At 46.2% G+C, this 16,099-nt stretch overlaps 2 protein-coding genes across 5 annotated transcripts in view; one reads left to right on the top strand and one right to left on the bottom strand.

The window, feature by feature from the left end:
- Nucleotides 1–16,099, top strand: part of LOC1273644 (neural cell adhesion molecule 1) — a 235,028-nt gene that overhangs the window by 109,870 nt on the left and 109,059 nt on the right. The window lies entirely within an intron of this gene.
- On the bottom strand, nucleotides 5,988–7,588 carry LOC3290603 (dead end protein homolog 1). Its single transcript, XM_563881.2, has 3 exons — nucleotides 7,301–7,588; nucleotides 6,753–7,206; nucleotides 5,988–6,515 (listed from the first exon to the last, which is right to left on the bottom strand). The coding sequence occupies exons 2-3, from the start codon at nucleotides 7,176–7,178 to the stop codon at nucleotides 6,372–6,374; spliced, it is 570 nt and encodes a 189-aa protein (XP_563881.1). The 5' UTR covers nucleotides 7,179–7,206; nucleotides 7,301–7,588; the 3' UTR covers nucleotides 5,988–6,371.

Raw genomic sequence — 16,099 nt, 5'->3', positions numbered from 1 at the left:
TGCTGCTGATGCTGCTGCTTTTGTTTGTTGCCGAGAGTTGGCGTTGTAATTGAAATTTAAGTGTGGGCTGTTGTTGTGCTGCTCTGTTTGTGTTGTTGTCGTCGTTTGTTGATTTGTTTGGTTTGGTGGGAAAAGTGGGCAACCGGTGAGTGTGTGTGTGTGCCATCGCGTGGAGAGTGAATGTTGTGAAGCCAATGTAATGGGAAAACTTATTTTTTGGACCCGCTATGATATCTCATTTCCGGCAGCGCGATTCAAAGTTTGCTATCGGGAATGGAGATGGTGGGTTTTGGCGGGAGTGTAAAAAATAATAAACACATAATGAAAGTTCAACATGACGGGGACAGTGTGTATGTTTCAATAACAAAAAAACGGATGGGGTACAACCCGTCTGGTGATGTAAACGATATGCTCAAGGTATCAAGTTATATGCGTTATTAAATATAAAATTATTGATCCGATGATGTCTGTGTTCATCGAACTGTATTGTTCCAATGCCCTTTTATCTCTTCGTTAAATAGTATGAACAAGATACGAAACCAATAATTGAAAACAAATACAATATCGGATATTTGTTAACAGAGAAAAGGCTTGAAAAAGCTTTAAATTTAACGGGCAAAGCGCATATGAGTTTGACATCAAACGTGCACAATCACAATGCTGTTAGGTATGGTAACTGAAACCTTATCTCTGACCACAACACGTACCATCAAATGCAAATACCGCCCCATTCAGCAAACCGCAGGGCAAGGATGCTGCTAGTATTCTAGATGCGGTGTTTGATGCTTTTTCCCATACAACCAACACTTCAATGCAGCCTCTGCTGCACACCCATTGCTGGACATCCAAATGATCCAAGGCACAGCAGTAGCAGCAGCAGCAGTATCAGCAGCAGCAGCAGCAGCAACAGCAGGCAGCTTGTCTCCCGGGAGTCTCCCGGGTCGCTCGTACGTATCTGCAGGACATATGCAGCAGGGAGTTGTGTTTTGAAACTGCACCAAACGGGCATGATTTTGGAGCCAAAACAACAACACCAACCCTCAACAGCGCCATAGAAGCAATGGGAGGAAAACATCAAACCGACCCACTCTAATGAGCTTTCCCAAAAGCTTCGCTATGCCGGTACGAACGGGACATGCGGGGGAAACGATGTTTGTAATTTCATTTAAAATTAACTGCCATGGATGGCACCAGGAACATGATGGGGCTGCCCCGGTAGTGGCGTTGTGTCGTTTAAATTATTGATTAAAATGTGCATTTTCTGTTTATCTCTCCTGCACGCGAAAAACAACAGCATGGCCGAAAAGTTCCTCTGGACCAAAAAAAAGGAGGAAAAACACAGTGCAACCCAACGCGTCATGTGCGCTCGTGTTACGAATACTGTTTAGAGAACATAATCCCTACTTACAGCAAAGTTTGGCCAGGAAGCGGGTCCACCGGTTGGGACACAAAGCCAAACAGGGATGGCCAGGGATAGCAAGGCACGGTAGCGGTGGTGTGTCAATTCGTCATTGCAGCAGCAGCAGCAGCAACATCCGGTGGTAATTCCAGACCCGCCAGACGCACACAATGCGCAATAGTTGCGTGCGTACGGGCGTGAATCGCACCTACACAATATGATTAGCATTAGCGAGAAAAGCTGTGCATAATAATGAGTAGCAGCAGCTGGTTGGTGGAACCGTGATAACACGACACATCGAATGGAGTGGTCCTGCTGAGCATTGGCGTTCCTCGTGGCAAGCAAAGTCGGCAGTTGGCTTGCATCGGTGGGCAGTTGATTAGATAAATTCAATGCTATAAAGCGTACCTCACACGTAACTTAACAAATTCACAGGGCATCAAGCTGGATGGATTCATGATTCTGGTGAGCCGTTGATGTACTTGTACGTGGGCATCGTGCGGAGGTGTCTGTCGTGTCACTTTGATGTGCGACAAAAGCTGTCTATCAAAAGATGCAATTTTTGTGTAATAAATTAAGAGAGCATTTCTGTAGAAATTCATTAAGCACAAGGCGATACAATGAGCAGGTGTACGGTCTGTGATGTTACACACTTACAGCATCTACAGCATATCTAGCAAGTCATTCATCCATCCTTGCTTAAGACAGTACGTTATTCAAAGATGCAGGGCAACGCTATGGCCGTTGCATGCTGCTTTCAAGGGTTACGGAACCTGCAGTCGATTCAAAGCATTACGGTTTTACGGTAAAGCCGAACAGCGTCAGTGGTTATAATGAAGACGAAGTTTGCTGACGATGCTGGTGATGGGGTTTGGCGATGAAAAAGCTTCCGCATGTAGCGCAGCCATACAGCCAATGTGGCGTCAGCAACAGGAGCATCCCGTTTAATGCATTATTGATGTTTTAGGCGGTTGTGTGATGTCGTCCCACTTTCCCGCATCCATCCTTAAACTGTGCCTGTCGCCTGTGAAAGATTGCTGGCAAATGAGCAAAAGACACTGTGTGCTCTATCTATACCGGGCAGACGGGAGAATGAGGTTTTTGAAAATTAAAATCACTCTTCACGAGTGCTGGGCGTGTGGCACACCATTTGCATAATTTTGCGCTTCTTTTTGCGTGATGAATCGCACCGCCATCGCGAACCGGGGACGACGGATTGGAGGTCAAGGGGGGATGTTGTTGTTGCCAGGATGCTTTGCTCGGCCGGCGTAATGTAACAACGCCTCGCGCACAAACGAAGACAGACGATAACTTTATTTACCATAATTTGTGGGCATTTGACAACACCACAGCAGGCAGTTTCCCTGGAGATAGAGAGAGAGAGAGAGAGAGAGAGAGAGAGAGAGAGAGAGAGAGAGAGAGAAATGGAGCGTGAAGAGCAAATTTTTTTAAAAGACAGCATTTAACCGTACCGAACCGACTGGCTGGGATGGGAAGGATTGACGCTGTGGGGTTGAAGCGTTATGTTGAAGCAAGTAACCCGTCCACAAGAACGTTCTACCGTGCACCGGCACTAGCACATTCTTCGCACCGGCGAATGATCGGTTAAGGGGCGCTCTGGTGGCTCATTGAATAATTTATCAACGCGTGTATAAAAATTAACATTTTCCTTCGATGCTCATTCCAGTGGAAAGATTATTTTGCGCCCCTCGTAGTAAAATCGATCATTTGTCGGTTTGTTGATGGAGATACAAAAAAAAAAAATGAAGGAAATCGACACATTTCCGCTACCGACGAGCGAATGCAAATAAACGAACCCAAACACACATCCTCCACAAACAAGTCATTAGCACCGCGTTACGTTACGAATTACAAACAATTCATCGAACAAAATGTGATGAACGCACCGAGGAAGGAGGAAAAATCACTGCCCGTATCAAAACAAAATGCCTCCCTTCCGGGGTTGGTTGGCAAATTTGTTTCCAACCTTGTCGTTGCACTGCCCGAAATCGATGCCAGGCGGAAAATCGAAATCAAATTCTACATTACCACGGCATTTCCTCATCCCGGACGCCGGGCAGTTGTCGCACAGTCGGGTCGAACCGGTGTTACTTGACACGGAAAGCTTCTTGGGTCTTCCTCGTCTACTGGTGCGCTACTAGGTGGTACGTGAGGTACAAGCTGTGAAGACTCGAGCGATTTGCTTTTCTTTGCTTCCGTTGATCGCGGATGGTACGGCGGGGATGGAGAGAGGGGTGTAGTAAATTGTATCACGTACTGTTTGCATACGAATTACACACACATACACACCGTTTGGTGATACCCTCCGACCTGGAGAATGTGGTAAAAGTGAAGAAAAAACGAGACGATTTTATCGGTGAAAACGTTTCCGTTTTCCGTGCCGAAGCGAGGTGAGGAAGCGTTTATGCAGGTGGAATGGTTTTTGAAACGTGTTGAAGGTAGATGAAAATTTGATGTGAACAGAGAAAACATATTTGTTAGGATTTTCGAACAAACAAGGACACAGTTGTGTCAGTTAAGTTCGACATATTAACAGCTTTCCAACAGTTAGTTTTAAAAAGAATCAAACCACTTCCCTTAGATTTTTCGTGCTATTGCTGAACGTGCTCTCTTTCTCGCTTTCCCTTCTGATAGCGCTGCCGCCAATCTATGAGAAATCAAAACTTTCCGCATAACAAACAGACAAACATTGGATCATCAGCACACCGCCGCACCGAAACCGGATCACGCGCCACGTAGAGGCACACGTAGACATCCCCAGCGCAGCTCAGCCCCAGCAGCCAGCGCGCTTAGAGCGTTTGCGGCATTGCTGGATTCGTTACTCTGTTGGCGTGGGTGTTGACTGCCAAGTGCGAATGTAATTGACAGTCGAGTGAAAGTGATTGCAGGCAAATAAAATCATATTTTTCGAATTATATCGCATGCCCCGACGTGACGACGCTGCGCTGCGGATCAGCGGATCGTACCCAGAGCGAAAACCATTCGCCCTTGTGTCGTCTTACAAAAGGACGGCCGGGCGCGTTGGTGTCGTTTATTTTTATACTTGTTTATCTACAAACATCATCGCTGATGATGAGCAAACAGCAACACGACGATGTTGTGCTATTGATTCGCTATCGAGTGGAGATTATACATGGGGCGAGCATACGTACGCTGCTACCGACACTTGACCGTGAGCTGCCGGAGTTTGATGTTCCAGCGGGACTAGCAGCGGATCTGCTTTGCTAGCTAGCTGGATGGTGCGCAATACTGTGGATTAATTGTACGTGAAATTAGTATAATTACGTTGGAGGAGATGGAAAGCCAGACCAGACGGGTCTGTTTGGTGGTGGCGTTTCTTGTCGATCGTTTATCCCTCGATCGATTTTTGATCAAGTTTCTAAATTGACCTACTCTTTACAAACTGTAATATGAAATCAACAAATTTAATAAACACTTTCCAGTGATGTATTATGTAGCTTTTTTCAATTCTCTTCAAGAGAAAAATAAAACGGGAAAAAGAAAAACCATTAACCTTCTTAACGTCTTCATCAGCGGTGCGAGCTGCTCGGTCGCAGTGCTTTAAACGTGCCACAGCCTTGCCGCTGCGCCACGAGGGGAAAAAACTCAATTATCGGAACAAATGCGTAACTAATTGTTTGCAAGTAGCTAAAAAAAGTGGTAGAAATTGCTGCCCGAGAAAGGTTTCAATCGTTTGGTCTTAAAAATTAACGGCTGTGGGAGCTTGCCAGCAGAATACACAGCGACTAGGATGTGGAACCCGTTTTGTACTTCGCGCGCCAAAGCAAACGTGCAGCCGTGAATATTACAGCAGAAAAACGCGTTAGGACGAAAAAGAAGAAAAAAAAGGAAAATCCTTCCATGACACAGTCCCGGCCCCAAGCCACGTTCGCTGGCGTAATGATGGGAACTAATGCGAACGGTCTGCTGTTAATGTTTCGCAATAAATTAGAACCACGATTTATTTGCTGTATTTGTGTGTTTGTGTGTGTACGTGCAGCTAGCACCCGCTGGCAGGCAGGAACTGAAAGATTGTGCTTTTTTCGGCGGTCACTCGCGCAAATGGCTTCCGGAGAAAATTGGATTCAACCCACCGTACGCGGATAGGCCGTAGCTGACCTTTCCGCCGCCAGCCAAGGGACGACGGGATGGGTGCGAATGTTAATTGCGGCGCGCGATTTTACTAACAGAATTGTATCGCCTGTTTACAGCGGCAAGGGCACCATTGAGGGACTTGTGGCGAGCCGTATAATTTTTAACGATTGACAACGGTGTACTACTTTTGTTTTTGCAATCTCGTTTTGCTCCGCCCTGAGATGGAAAATTTCATGTCCTTACGAAGCGCAGCGAGTAGCAAAAATACGGCCAATGTGTGCGTTACACTTTGTACAAGCATACATCATAGCCGGGGCCGTCGTAACGGATGGCTGTTGGTGCCACTTTAACTCAGGATGTGTGTCCGTACACCTTAACGAGTGAAGCCAAGAACTGAGAACCCTAACGACAGTATCTGATATCTGAGAGCATATTCGATCGTTTACTACAAAAAAGGCTTAAAGCTTATGTGTTAATAGTTCAACATGAAATTAAATTCAATCTTTATTCGCTAAATTCAAAATGGTTTGATTAGTCGATTGATTTAAAAATCATTGCATTAATAAAGGCGCTTAAAGCTTTTAATTTTTGATACAGAGGTAAATAACATCAATTGTAATATAAAGAAATATTTAATGTTGTTAACGTATAGAAATGAACATTTAACGTGCAAGAGTTGCGTTAAGTGAAAGAACAAAAATAATTAAATGACAATACAAACGATTGATGATTCAATAATGGAAATAGATAAATCTACGATCCGCAGGTAAAATAATTAATGAAGAATTTAAAAACAAATTATTAAGGCACCGCCATGCCCAAGCTCCTTCCAGGAACTGCATGAGACGCTTCCCGTCTAATACGTTTTAATGCAGCATGTGGGTCCGAAAATGTGCCGCACACGGTTCAGCTTGGTGTACGCGTGGATGTAATCGTGATGGGACTTGAAGATGATCGTTACGTCGTTCGTCTCCCCTATGCGAATCATTTTGCATCGGAACTGCAACGATGGATTGAGCAAAAGAAATCACACGGAATTAGAAACACTGACGGTGATACTTCGCCGCACACTAGCTGTCAAATCACGGACGCCGGTTGTGTCAAAAACACACTGACGCCGCACGACGCAATTCCTAACCTAGAACATTCGATGCTAATGCGTTGGCATTTGTGCCATTCACTCGCTATGGTCTAAAGCATCGTTCCAATTTCCAGAAATGTGTAAATCGAAACTTACCTCCCTAATGCGCGTTATGTGGGTAATCGTTTGGGATATGATCGCCGCCGTGCGGTGGTTCTGCAGATTGCACAGCTGGAGGCTGCGTGAGTTGCGGCTTTTCGACACTTCCAACCGCTGCGTCACGCTGATCTGCATCCCGTGCAGCGTGACCAGCGCCCGGTCGATGTGGCGCGGATCGACGTAGCTCACGTACGCAAAGCCCCGGTTGTGCTGCCCAAAGTCCATCAGCAGACGTATCGTGTGCACTACGCCGGCGTTCGAAAAGATCGGCACCAGCTCTTCCGGCCCGTAGTTGCGCGGGATGCCCTTCACGTACAGCTCGTTGAACGGAAGCGCCTCGCTCATCCGGGCTTTCAGCGCGATGATGCACTGTCCATTGCTGTGCTGTATCACGTACGTATTGCCCATCCAGGTGACCGGCATTTTGCTCTGGGTAGGACGCGACAGGACGCTGCAAGAAAGCACAAGAAGCACATTTATCACTTTATCCATCAAGTTTTCGGCGATTTAGAATGCACAGATATGAGCTAATATGGTGTGTGTACCGAAGCTGTTTGCAATTGAGTGAAATCGAAGAAGAAGTCAGGAAAACGATTGCGTGAAAACTTTATAAACCTGTGACGTCACTTCCTGCAACTTAAGTGAAGCGAGTGGAACGTGACCGCTCGAGTCGGTTGACGCGTTGTGGCGTGCGTGCGTTACATCTATCTTTTTCTGCGCTGCGGGATAGATGTTTTTTAACGTTCACTGTCACACGCACGTTTGCTCGCGAGCAGAATCAACAAGCCATCTCGCTCTGCCTGCTATGAACAAACGAGACAGCATGTTGACACGCGCGCGACTGCCGCACATTTGGAGAACGACATCTCACGTACACACAAACACACACACACGCACCGCGCACATTAGGCGAAAGCGATAGAAGAAATATTGGCCATAAAAGGGACATTTGAAGGTTATTTGTGGAGTGCAAAGTGACAGATCTTGGGTTAATTCTCTCCGCCGGCATGAAGTGGGTAATTTTAGCGTGGCTTACAGGAGTTCAGAAATTGTAATCTATCTTTAGCTGAACTTTACTGCCTGTACTTAGGAAGAAGAAACAAGGAACACTCCGTTTTATGATGGATGTAGGTAAGATTAGAAGAGGGAAAAAGAAAACCCATAAAATGAGCGAACATTTTGCATGTTTTGCAATCGTTTGAAGCTGTCACTATTTTTAGTAAAGATCCATCCGTTTCCGGACCTTTCAGTGTGGCGTGCCAACCCTTTCGGCACTTCATCCTGCACGGCATAGGTACGGCAGTATCATCACACCAGCACGGGTATTCGCTCGTCTTTAGGATAATTTACTGTTTCAATTACAATGTCTCCTGTGACTGCCGTACCGTTTCACCTGTCCATTACGGGCTTCCCGGAACGTTTTCTGCACTACGGTGTCCCGGGTATCGGTGGAAGTTCGACTTGCGTCCAATAATTTAGAGCTAATTTATTATTGAATTAGCATCGATAAATCACATCGGGAAATAATTACAATATTGTACGCTCACGGGACATCACCTGGCACGCCCCCTCCCCCCCCCCCCCCCCCTCCGCACTGGCCGAACGCAGACGCCGTGAGTAATGGCAAGCGTTTAATTTCAACAGCTCGTTAGATGGCGCGGTACGGCTTCGGACGATTAAGGCAGGTTTTCGATCCCAAGGTTTCGATGGATGAATTATTTGAGCAGCCGCGATGGGGCCGACGGCATTACATCAGGCTTCCACGGCTTTCATGGAGTCGGGGCAGAGTTTAAGGCGAAACTGAACCGTGTAATGGTTAAGTTGTGTTGTTTGTTATAGTCGATCCCTCACACGGAAGCGATTTATCATGGAGAAACTTCACTTGATGGAAGCTTTACGGTTGAAATGTGTTAAGAGCAGAATATTGGCAGTTGGCAGTTGACGGGTGTGTGTGGCAACCAAAGTTAAACTTCTAACCCTAAGCTAATCTAACTGGTAAAGCATGTTAGCTCAAACAGGCCTGTAGCTGATCCGTCTCGCCGTACAGTTCCATCGTAGCGGGCAGTCAACGGCAACAACCGCGAAAACACAAATTTTGATTGATTTTGCTTTGTGGTGCTGCCTGCATATCGGTGCACACGACGTTGATGGAACCGCTTCGCAAACTTCCCGTTGTGCCGGTGTCAGTTTGGAGCGGATGCAATTGCCAACCGACATAACAGGCCACCGCGAGCAACACTAGTACCAGGCAAACCCTGGTTTTTGAAAAGTAGTAAATGTCGGACAAGCCATTCAATGCGGGAAGCTATAAAGATTCGTTTCCAAAGTTCCCACTACGAAACTGCACATTAAAGGGGAAATTTAAATGAAACGCCACTATCTTAATGGGCGGATCGGTTCTTTTTTAGTGTCTTCTAATAGCACTATAAACAAAATCTTGCCTGCATCGGTACTTTCCCTACCAGAGCCGGGCGGCCAAAAAGGAATAAAGACAATAAACTGAACTTGGCAGCAAGATAACTTTAAGGAAATGTGTCTGTTAAAGGGAGAAGTTGTGCGAACGTATAAGGCACTTAAAATCGGTCTACCCCTAGAGGGGAATGGCAAATAGTATTGAAGAATGTGAGTGTTTTGTTCGTTTAATGAGGCAGTCTATTTTATATGCTCAGTTGATGCCGATTGTTCCCCTTTCGGATGATAGTGCAGTGGTAGGTTGTGGATCACTATTCTACATTTGCTTGAGAGTTTTTTAATGACTTCAGCATATCAGCGTCGAGATTTCATATTTTTCTAATATCGTTACATTTATGGGCCAGCTCAGGGTTAAGTCAATACTGCTGGTATGATTTACAACAGTTCCTCGGTATACTCAGTCCTCCAGTAAAGCTTCATATGCTCTTCTGTTCCTACAGGGTTTTGCGATTCTGCCCCAAGACCTTTGGACCATGTGTGTGATATATCTCGGATTGCGTATGTTCTAGATGTCTTACAGGGTTTCCCAGGAGTTCTCATAGTTGTAGGACATTTAATTAATTCTTTTATACGGGAAACGAACACGTGATGGGAATTGGTCTGTATAGCACCCTTGTTGGGCAAATCCAATTTACTGGGAACCTGTCCAAAAAGAGTGCCATAGAGTCTAGTTCTCAATACATTAAGTTTACTTCCAATAGGATAGAGTCAAGGAAGAGTCCCACAAATATGAGAACACCTCCAAAAGCACATGTAACAGACTCTCAGGATTTGATGGAGCCAATTTAGATACTATTTACAGAACAAGGCATCTCTTTTGGTCGCTATTATCGTTATCTGAAGTGAAGACCAACCCCGTAGCACCAAAACATATCCACAATCTTGAGGCTGTCACCAGCAATGTATGCACTACTGCTCCAACGTGTTTTATTGTAGTCATCTCAATCTCAAGATATAGGTAAAGCATATAACTTTCTCAACTTGAATGTAGTCTTTTAACAGCATCCTGGCGATCCCATTAGTAACTTGGTTGATAGTGATTCTCCGAGCATTTTTTTCTCTTATTAGCTAGCTTTAACTGATCTTAGCGAGGAACTGGCTTGGTCCATTGTTTCCCAACTGCTCTATCATCATAATTATTTCCAAGCAGATTCTACAACATTCCTGCAACAGCGACAGTTTTTACCAATACGATATAAGTCAAACACAAGTTTTCATTTCCTTATACACTAACCCGGGTAAACAAATCCAACAACAAGTACCCAAAGGGGTTCAATTTATATGTTTTATAACAACCATCTCCATCGGTGGCGGATGTATTTCTTTCCATCCAACTATGGAACTTTATTCCACCCACTCTCACACTCACTCTCAAGTGCAATGTTCCACCATTTGGATTACCATTTTCTCCTGGCCACTGTCGGTTCTCCTGCCGACCTTATAATCGTTCTCCTGCTCCAAAAAGTCATAGAGAAAGATTACAGACTGTTCGGTTCTCCGGCGAGAACAAAAGCCACCAGGGGCGGAAGTCCGGTTTAAAGAAAATCCAAACAGAGTAGGATATTAGAACTTCATCGGTAAATATCCGTTTCATGGTTTCTGCAATCATCCCGCTCCTGGATGGTGTGGCTTCCCTGTACCGGCCCCAAAACGAGCAAGCTGGAAAGGATAAGGAAAAGTGGTTGGGTAAGGGAAGGGAAGGGGGGTTGAACCTCGGGTTCCTTCATATCTTGGTATATTTAACCAGCAACCCAACATAGCGCTACGTATTGCTTCCGCACACACACACACTTCCCTTTGCTAAAACACAGTCTTAGAACCTTCCAAGTCTTTACCGCGAATTTCGATAGCCAAATGGATCGGTAAGCAAACTCTCTACCCGCGTGAGGGGTAGGATAGCAGTAGCGGCAACCAGCAGGCAAGCTCAAAATTGTGACCCGGAGCGAAGAGTAGTGTCTTCCCTTGCTCTATCCAATCCCGATCTAAAGCCGTAATCTTGCGCCGTACACCGGTGGTTGCAACCATTTTTCTATTTCCGGTCCAGCGTGGGGAGATGCGATACTTCCACCAGCCTGGCAGAGCGAGCGGACGACGACGGGGGGACATTGTGCCTTGCGGGGAATACAGAAACTTGCTCGCTGAAACTTACTCCATTATCCGCAGATGCCGGTAGAAGCGAAAGGGAAGACCGGTGGTACGTTAGTAACATCGTCGTTCGCCGGCTGTGTTTGGTTCCGGATATCCCCGGGGTGTGTTCTGTCTTGGACTGCTCCTTTTGCTCCGAGCTTCAATGTCAATGATGCGGAGAAATGATTGAACCCCTTAGCCAGCCATAGCCGCTTGTTTTGCGCTTGTTGGGGAAGAACCCGGTCCCAAAAATAAAGGGAAAGATCGCCGGAACGACGATGGTTTAATTTGTGGACGGACGGCAAAAGGATGCCGTGTTGCAAATAGGACAACGGGCCGACGACATTCACACACACACACATATACTTACACAGCGTTGCCGATAAAACGGTACCATTTTACAAAAGGGCCAGTAGTGGCCACCTCAGTTAGCCGGTCGACCGGGCCGAGGACGTTTTCATAATTATTCCCGTAAAAATGCTACAAAATTTGCATTTTAGACCGCATCCGAGGTTTGACGATGTTTTTTTTTTTTTTTTTTTGCTGTTGTTGATCTGTTTATCTCCTCCGTCTTGTCGTTTCCTTCATGGTGGTGTACAGCAATAGCCCTTCTACCTTCCCAATGCCATCGTGAAAACCCGTTTGTTATCTCGAAAATATTCATTTCCCTGCCAGCGTGTTCCCTTTTTACGAACCGTTTAATTGAAGTAATGGATGCTTCCGTTGTGTGTGTGTGTTTTCCTGTCCATTCGACCGAGCACGGAGACTAACGAGCGCAAAGTAAAGATAAGAACGCTTGGCGAAGCCCTGGTCATCTGGCTGATGCGAAGGCGAAGAAAGTTTGTGCAAAGTGTTGTGTCACAGGGAAAGTGCAAAGCAAAAAAAAAGCTTAAACGATAGCTTAAACAAGGAAAAAAAACATCACAATCGAACGGTGAGCATCATCATTGGGCCAGGTAACAGTGTGCGCCATTGGTGGAAGTTAGGTTGCGAAGTTACACTTGCTGGAGTTGAGCGAATATCTGCTTCTACTCTCTCGGTCACCGTGGGAAGTTTGGTACGGCTCGGCCTGGACCTGAACCGTTCGGCACCGGACAGGCAGGAGAGCGACAATTAGCGAGGAGATGAACGTCATTTGTTCGGTTTGATTGCGGTCATTAGTTTTCGGATGATATCGCACCGGTGGTGGTATCCTCTCCGTCCACAATGGGAGGTTTTATTACTGGCGCCGTTTGAAAACAAGGAAACGCCTTGGTGTGTACTTTGTGTTGCCATGCCAGGCCCTTTCAGGGACCCCAGTGGTGCTTGTTCCAGTTAAGGATTCAATTACAATGAACCTATATCTTTACGTTGTGAAAGGTGAGCGTGTACTTGAAAGGTTAGCTGAAATTACCCAGTAGGGAAGGAAGGCAAAATTAATTAACTGCGTCCACATTCGAAAGAAAAAATGCAGTGAAGCTAAAGCAGAGCCACTTAGTGCAGTAAATGACTCAGTTAAGCAAGGGGTTTTGCAGATAAATAGAGGAACTTAGTATCTATAAGCTGTTGTGAGACATAAACGTCTCTTACTTTGTCTAGTGTTAAGGAGCATGTTTGTGAAAGCAAATAACAGCCTAATGTCGCTCTTTCACTGTGAAAACTCTTCATTGTAGAACGCTCGAACAAGACTATAGTGTACGTATACTGTTGTATGAGTACCCAGAGTTTAGTGTCATCAGACTTATGCAGGGACGACGTACGGACAGGTGAACACACTTTTGACCTATCTCGGGTTAAAGGTCAGTCAATGACAACATCATAGCAGCTGACTTAGAAGCACACAGGATGCCGGGGAAGTGTCAACCGAGCAGTCTGAGAAGAAATCAGTTCACCACAAGGAACCGGTCGTACCAGATATACCCAGTACTCATATATGCTTCAGCGATATGGACACTGTCCAAATCAAAACTCTCTTAGCCTCACCGTTCAAGAGCAAGATGCTCAGAAGCTTGTTTGGCACCACCGTATCTGTGGAAGAACAACGCAGTGAATTAAACCCAACATACCGAGGCCAGGTAATGTGCATGCAACTGGAAGACCAATCCGGTAAAAATTAACCAGCGAACCGTCCACACGGACAGCGGGGGCTTGGTACGCCCATGTTGAGGTGGCAAGTTGTCGTAGAGACATCCGCTTGTTAGGCCGGAAATGCGGATTGGAAGGTGAAGGCCGAAGTAAGCAGGTAAATGGAGTATGACAGAGATCCGTTTTGTCTCTTATCTCTTATTACACTATGAGGATAAATAAGTTTCATTTTGAGCGACTTCATCATGACCCTAAACAGCAGTGTTTCGTCAGATTTGGCCAGAATAGGCTTCATATTTTAGGAGTCCTTATCGAGTGATTTACCGAACGTATTGTTCGAATTGAAGTCGGAGTAAAGGTAACCATGTCCGCCAAACGATCGATTCAAAGTTTCTTTCTGTGCGATATTCTTCCAGTTCACAAGTTCTTGAGCTGTCTACAAGCTGTTTACCATGTGCAGGTGTGAATTATTATTTGCAAACCTAGCTACTCTGTCTCGTCTTAGCTGCACTTCATATCAGCAAGAAAGCTTTTACGGAACACATGTTCAATAAAGTGTTAATGCAAACTAGAGGCTTCATTTAAACACGCCAAAACATTGTTCTTCGAAAACATTCATATTACAAAAGTTGAATTTCCTGCCGAAGCAAAACTCAATCCTGTCCTGGAGGTGCTCCAGCAGACGAAAGTATGGGAACTGGAAAGCTAAATTAGAAATTATTACTAGCGCAATAATTATCCCGGTACGCGAAACAATCCCCAAGTACACCACGTGTGCGTGTGCGTGTACAGCATCTCAATTACAGCGTAACCTAACCCTTCATACAATCGTCTAGCGGATGTTTCCCCTTTTCCCTTTACAAATTTACCGCTTAATGATAGCGAACGTGTGGGTGTGTGTGTCGGTCTTGGTGGATGGGTTATTGTTTTCCGCTTCCCTCCAACAATGCATCCCGCTTTACCTTTTATGCGCACGGAAGAGGGTGCAAAGTTTTGGACGAGTTAATTTTTCACTCCACCTGCTTGCTTGGTACCTGAACTCCAATTTGAGCGTTCGGATTGGTAACCGACGGAGGGTTACTACACTGGCAATTACCGGGGATGATTTTTGTGCCCGGATGCGGCGGGACTGCTCTGCCGTACGAGCGCAAATGCAAAAGTCATAAATTGGTTTGCTGCCAAGGTGCCGTTGCTGGGGATATAGTTTATGAGCCTGTCCGTTTTTACCGATCCGGCAAGCAGCAGCAAACGCCTGGTCGTCCAGGAACGGGTCGAGAGGTAGACATTACGGGGAGGAAAACCACCAATCTGACACGATGTTTCGGTAATCCTTCCTAGCCTACAACACAGTACGGTGGCCTGGATGGACTCCGGTGCAGCACCTACTGTAGCCCAGTGCACTGCAATGCAATTATGGGTCCCGTAGCACACCCGTAGCAGCAACACGTTAGCACGCCGAACGGTGGCTGAACAGTGTCGAAGTTGAGGCGCACATAAAGATCGATCCTTTTTCGTTGCGTCGGATTGGTTTGTGTGGCTCGCAGCGAAGCCGGTTTTGGTACGGGCAACGAGAGCCGTTTGGGAAAATGACAACGACGATGATGATGATGATGTGTGTTGCATGCGTGTTGGGAAAGGGGACGCTTCACTTTCCTCCCGGCGGGACGACGCCGGGCTGGCACGGTAGCAGCATCACAGGATATTATTCAATCCGTACGATTGGATAACATTTTCCTGCCTGCCAACGAGCCGAACGATGTTCAATTTCCGCTACGACACAACCACCCAGCTCTTCCCTTGCAGTAGTCAGTGGGACTGCTCATGTGCATCGGAAACGGGAAGGTTGACACTAATGCCCGGCGAACGATGGGGGGCTCACGGGCAGACAGGATAGAGAGAATGTGTATCTATAATTATATTGAAATAGGGTTTGATTTGTTTCAAAATGTTATTTAAAAAGAGTGGCAAACATACAATTACTCTTTCTCTCCGCTCTTGCACTCTCTCTCGCTCTCGCGTGCTTTTCGTATCCATTTAGTGGGCACGATCACTCGCGAACATCAAACGACCATACCGGCAAAGGAGGGTGCACAGTATTGGCAATATGCGAACGAATTTTAATCTATTCGATTAAACACGCGCCTACCGTACTGGGAGAGGAGGGGACACGAACAGCAGTAGGATCGAGGGTGGCACAGAGGATCACAGAGGCAAAACGAGACAAAAAGCGGGACAAATCTGCATCTGGGAGTCTGGGAAAAACGGGCATTAGGGCGGAAAATTGGCAGCTTCCCGAAACGCGCATCGAGTCCAGTTTTGCCAATTGGAACTCCCAACTTCCCCTCCCTTGCCCGTCATTCCTCACAATCGGTCCTTTGATGCGATCCCTTGGCCCTACCCGGAGCTCCTGGTGGTTCGCTCCGACACACTAATGTGATGTTAAATGACATTCGATTCGATCACAATCCCCCAGGTCAAATTCCCTTGTGCCTGTTCTGTGTCACCCTTTACCCCTCCCCCGTCAACCCACCGAGGTGGGGTGCTTAATGCTGCTAGCCTATGCAGCAACTCCGGTGGTTTCCAATCTGTGCATCAAAGCTCGGCGTCAAAGCCAGTGAGTAAGAGCGGTGGAAATGCGACGTGGCAAAAATGCAACCGATGCAACCTGTTTGATGGTGTAA

Source organism: Anopheles gambiae, chromosome 2, assembly GCF_943734735.2.
Source record: "Anopheles gambiae chromosome 2, idAnoGambNW_F1_1, whole genome shotgun sequence".
In the NCBI taxonomy this organism is placed as follows: domain Eukaryota; kingdom Metazoa; phylum Arthropoda; class Insecta; order Diptera; family Culicidae; genus Anopheles; species Anopheles gambiae.
Note: the sequence above shows the minus strand (reverse complement) of the source record. Positions and strands in the feature narration are given on the sequence as shown.

What these genes read in the sequence shown, in the direction of transcription:
- LOC3290603 (XM_563881.2), bottom strand. Translation starts at nt 7,178, where the DNA reads ATGCCGGTCACCTGGATGGGCAATACGTACGTGATACAGCACAGCAAT. An exon ending in ACATAACGCGCATTAGGGAG is followed by an intron (nt 6,516 to 6,752) that starts GTAAGTTTCGAT and finishes CCATCGTTGCAG; the next exon opens with TTCCGATGCAAAATGATTCG.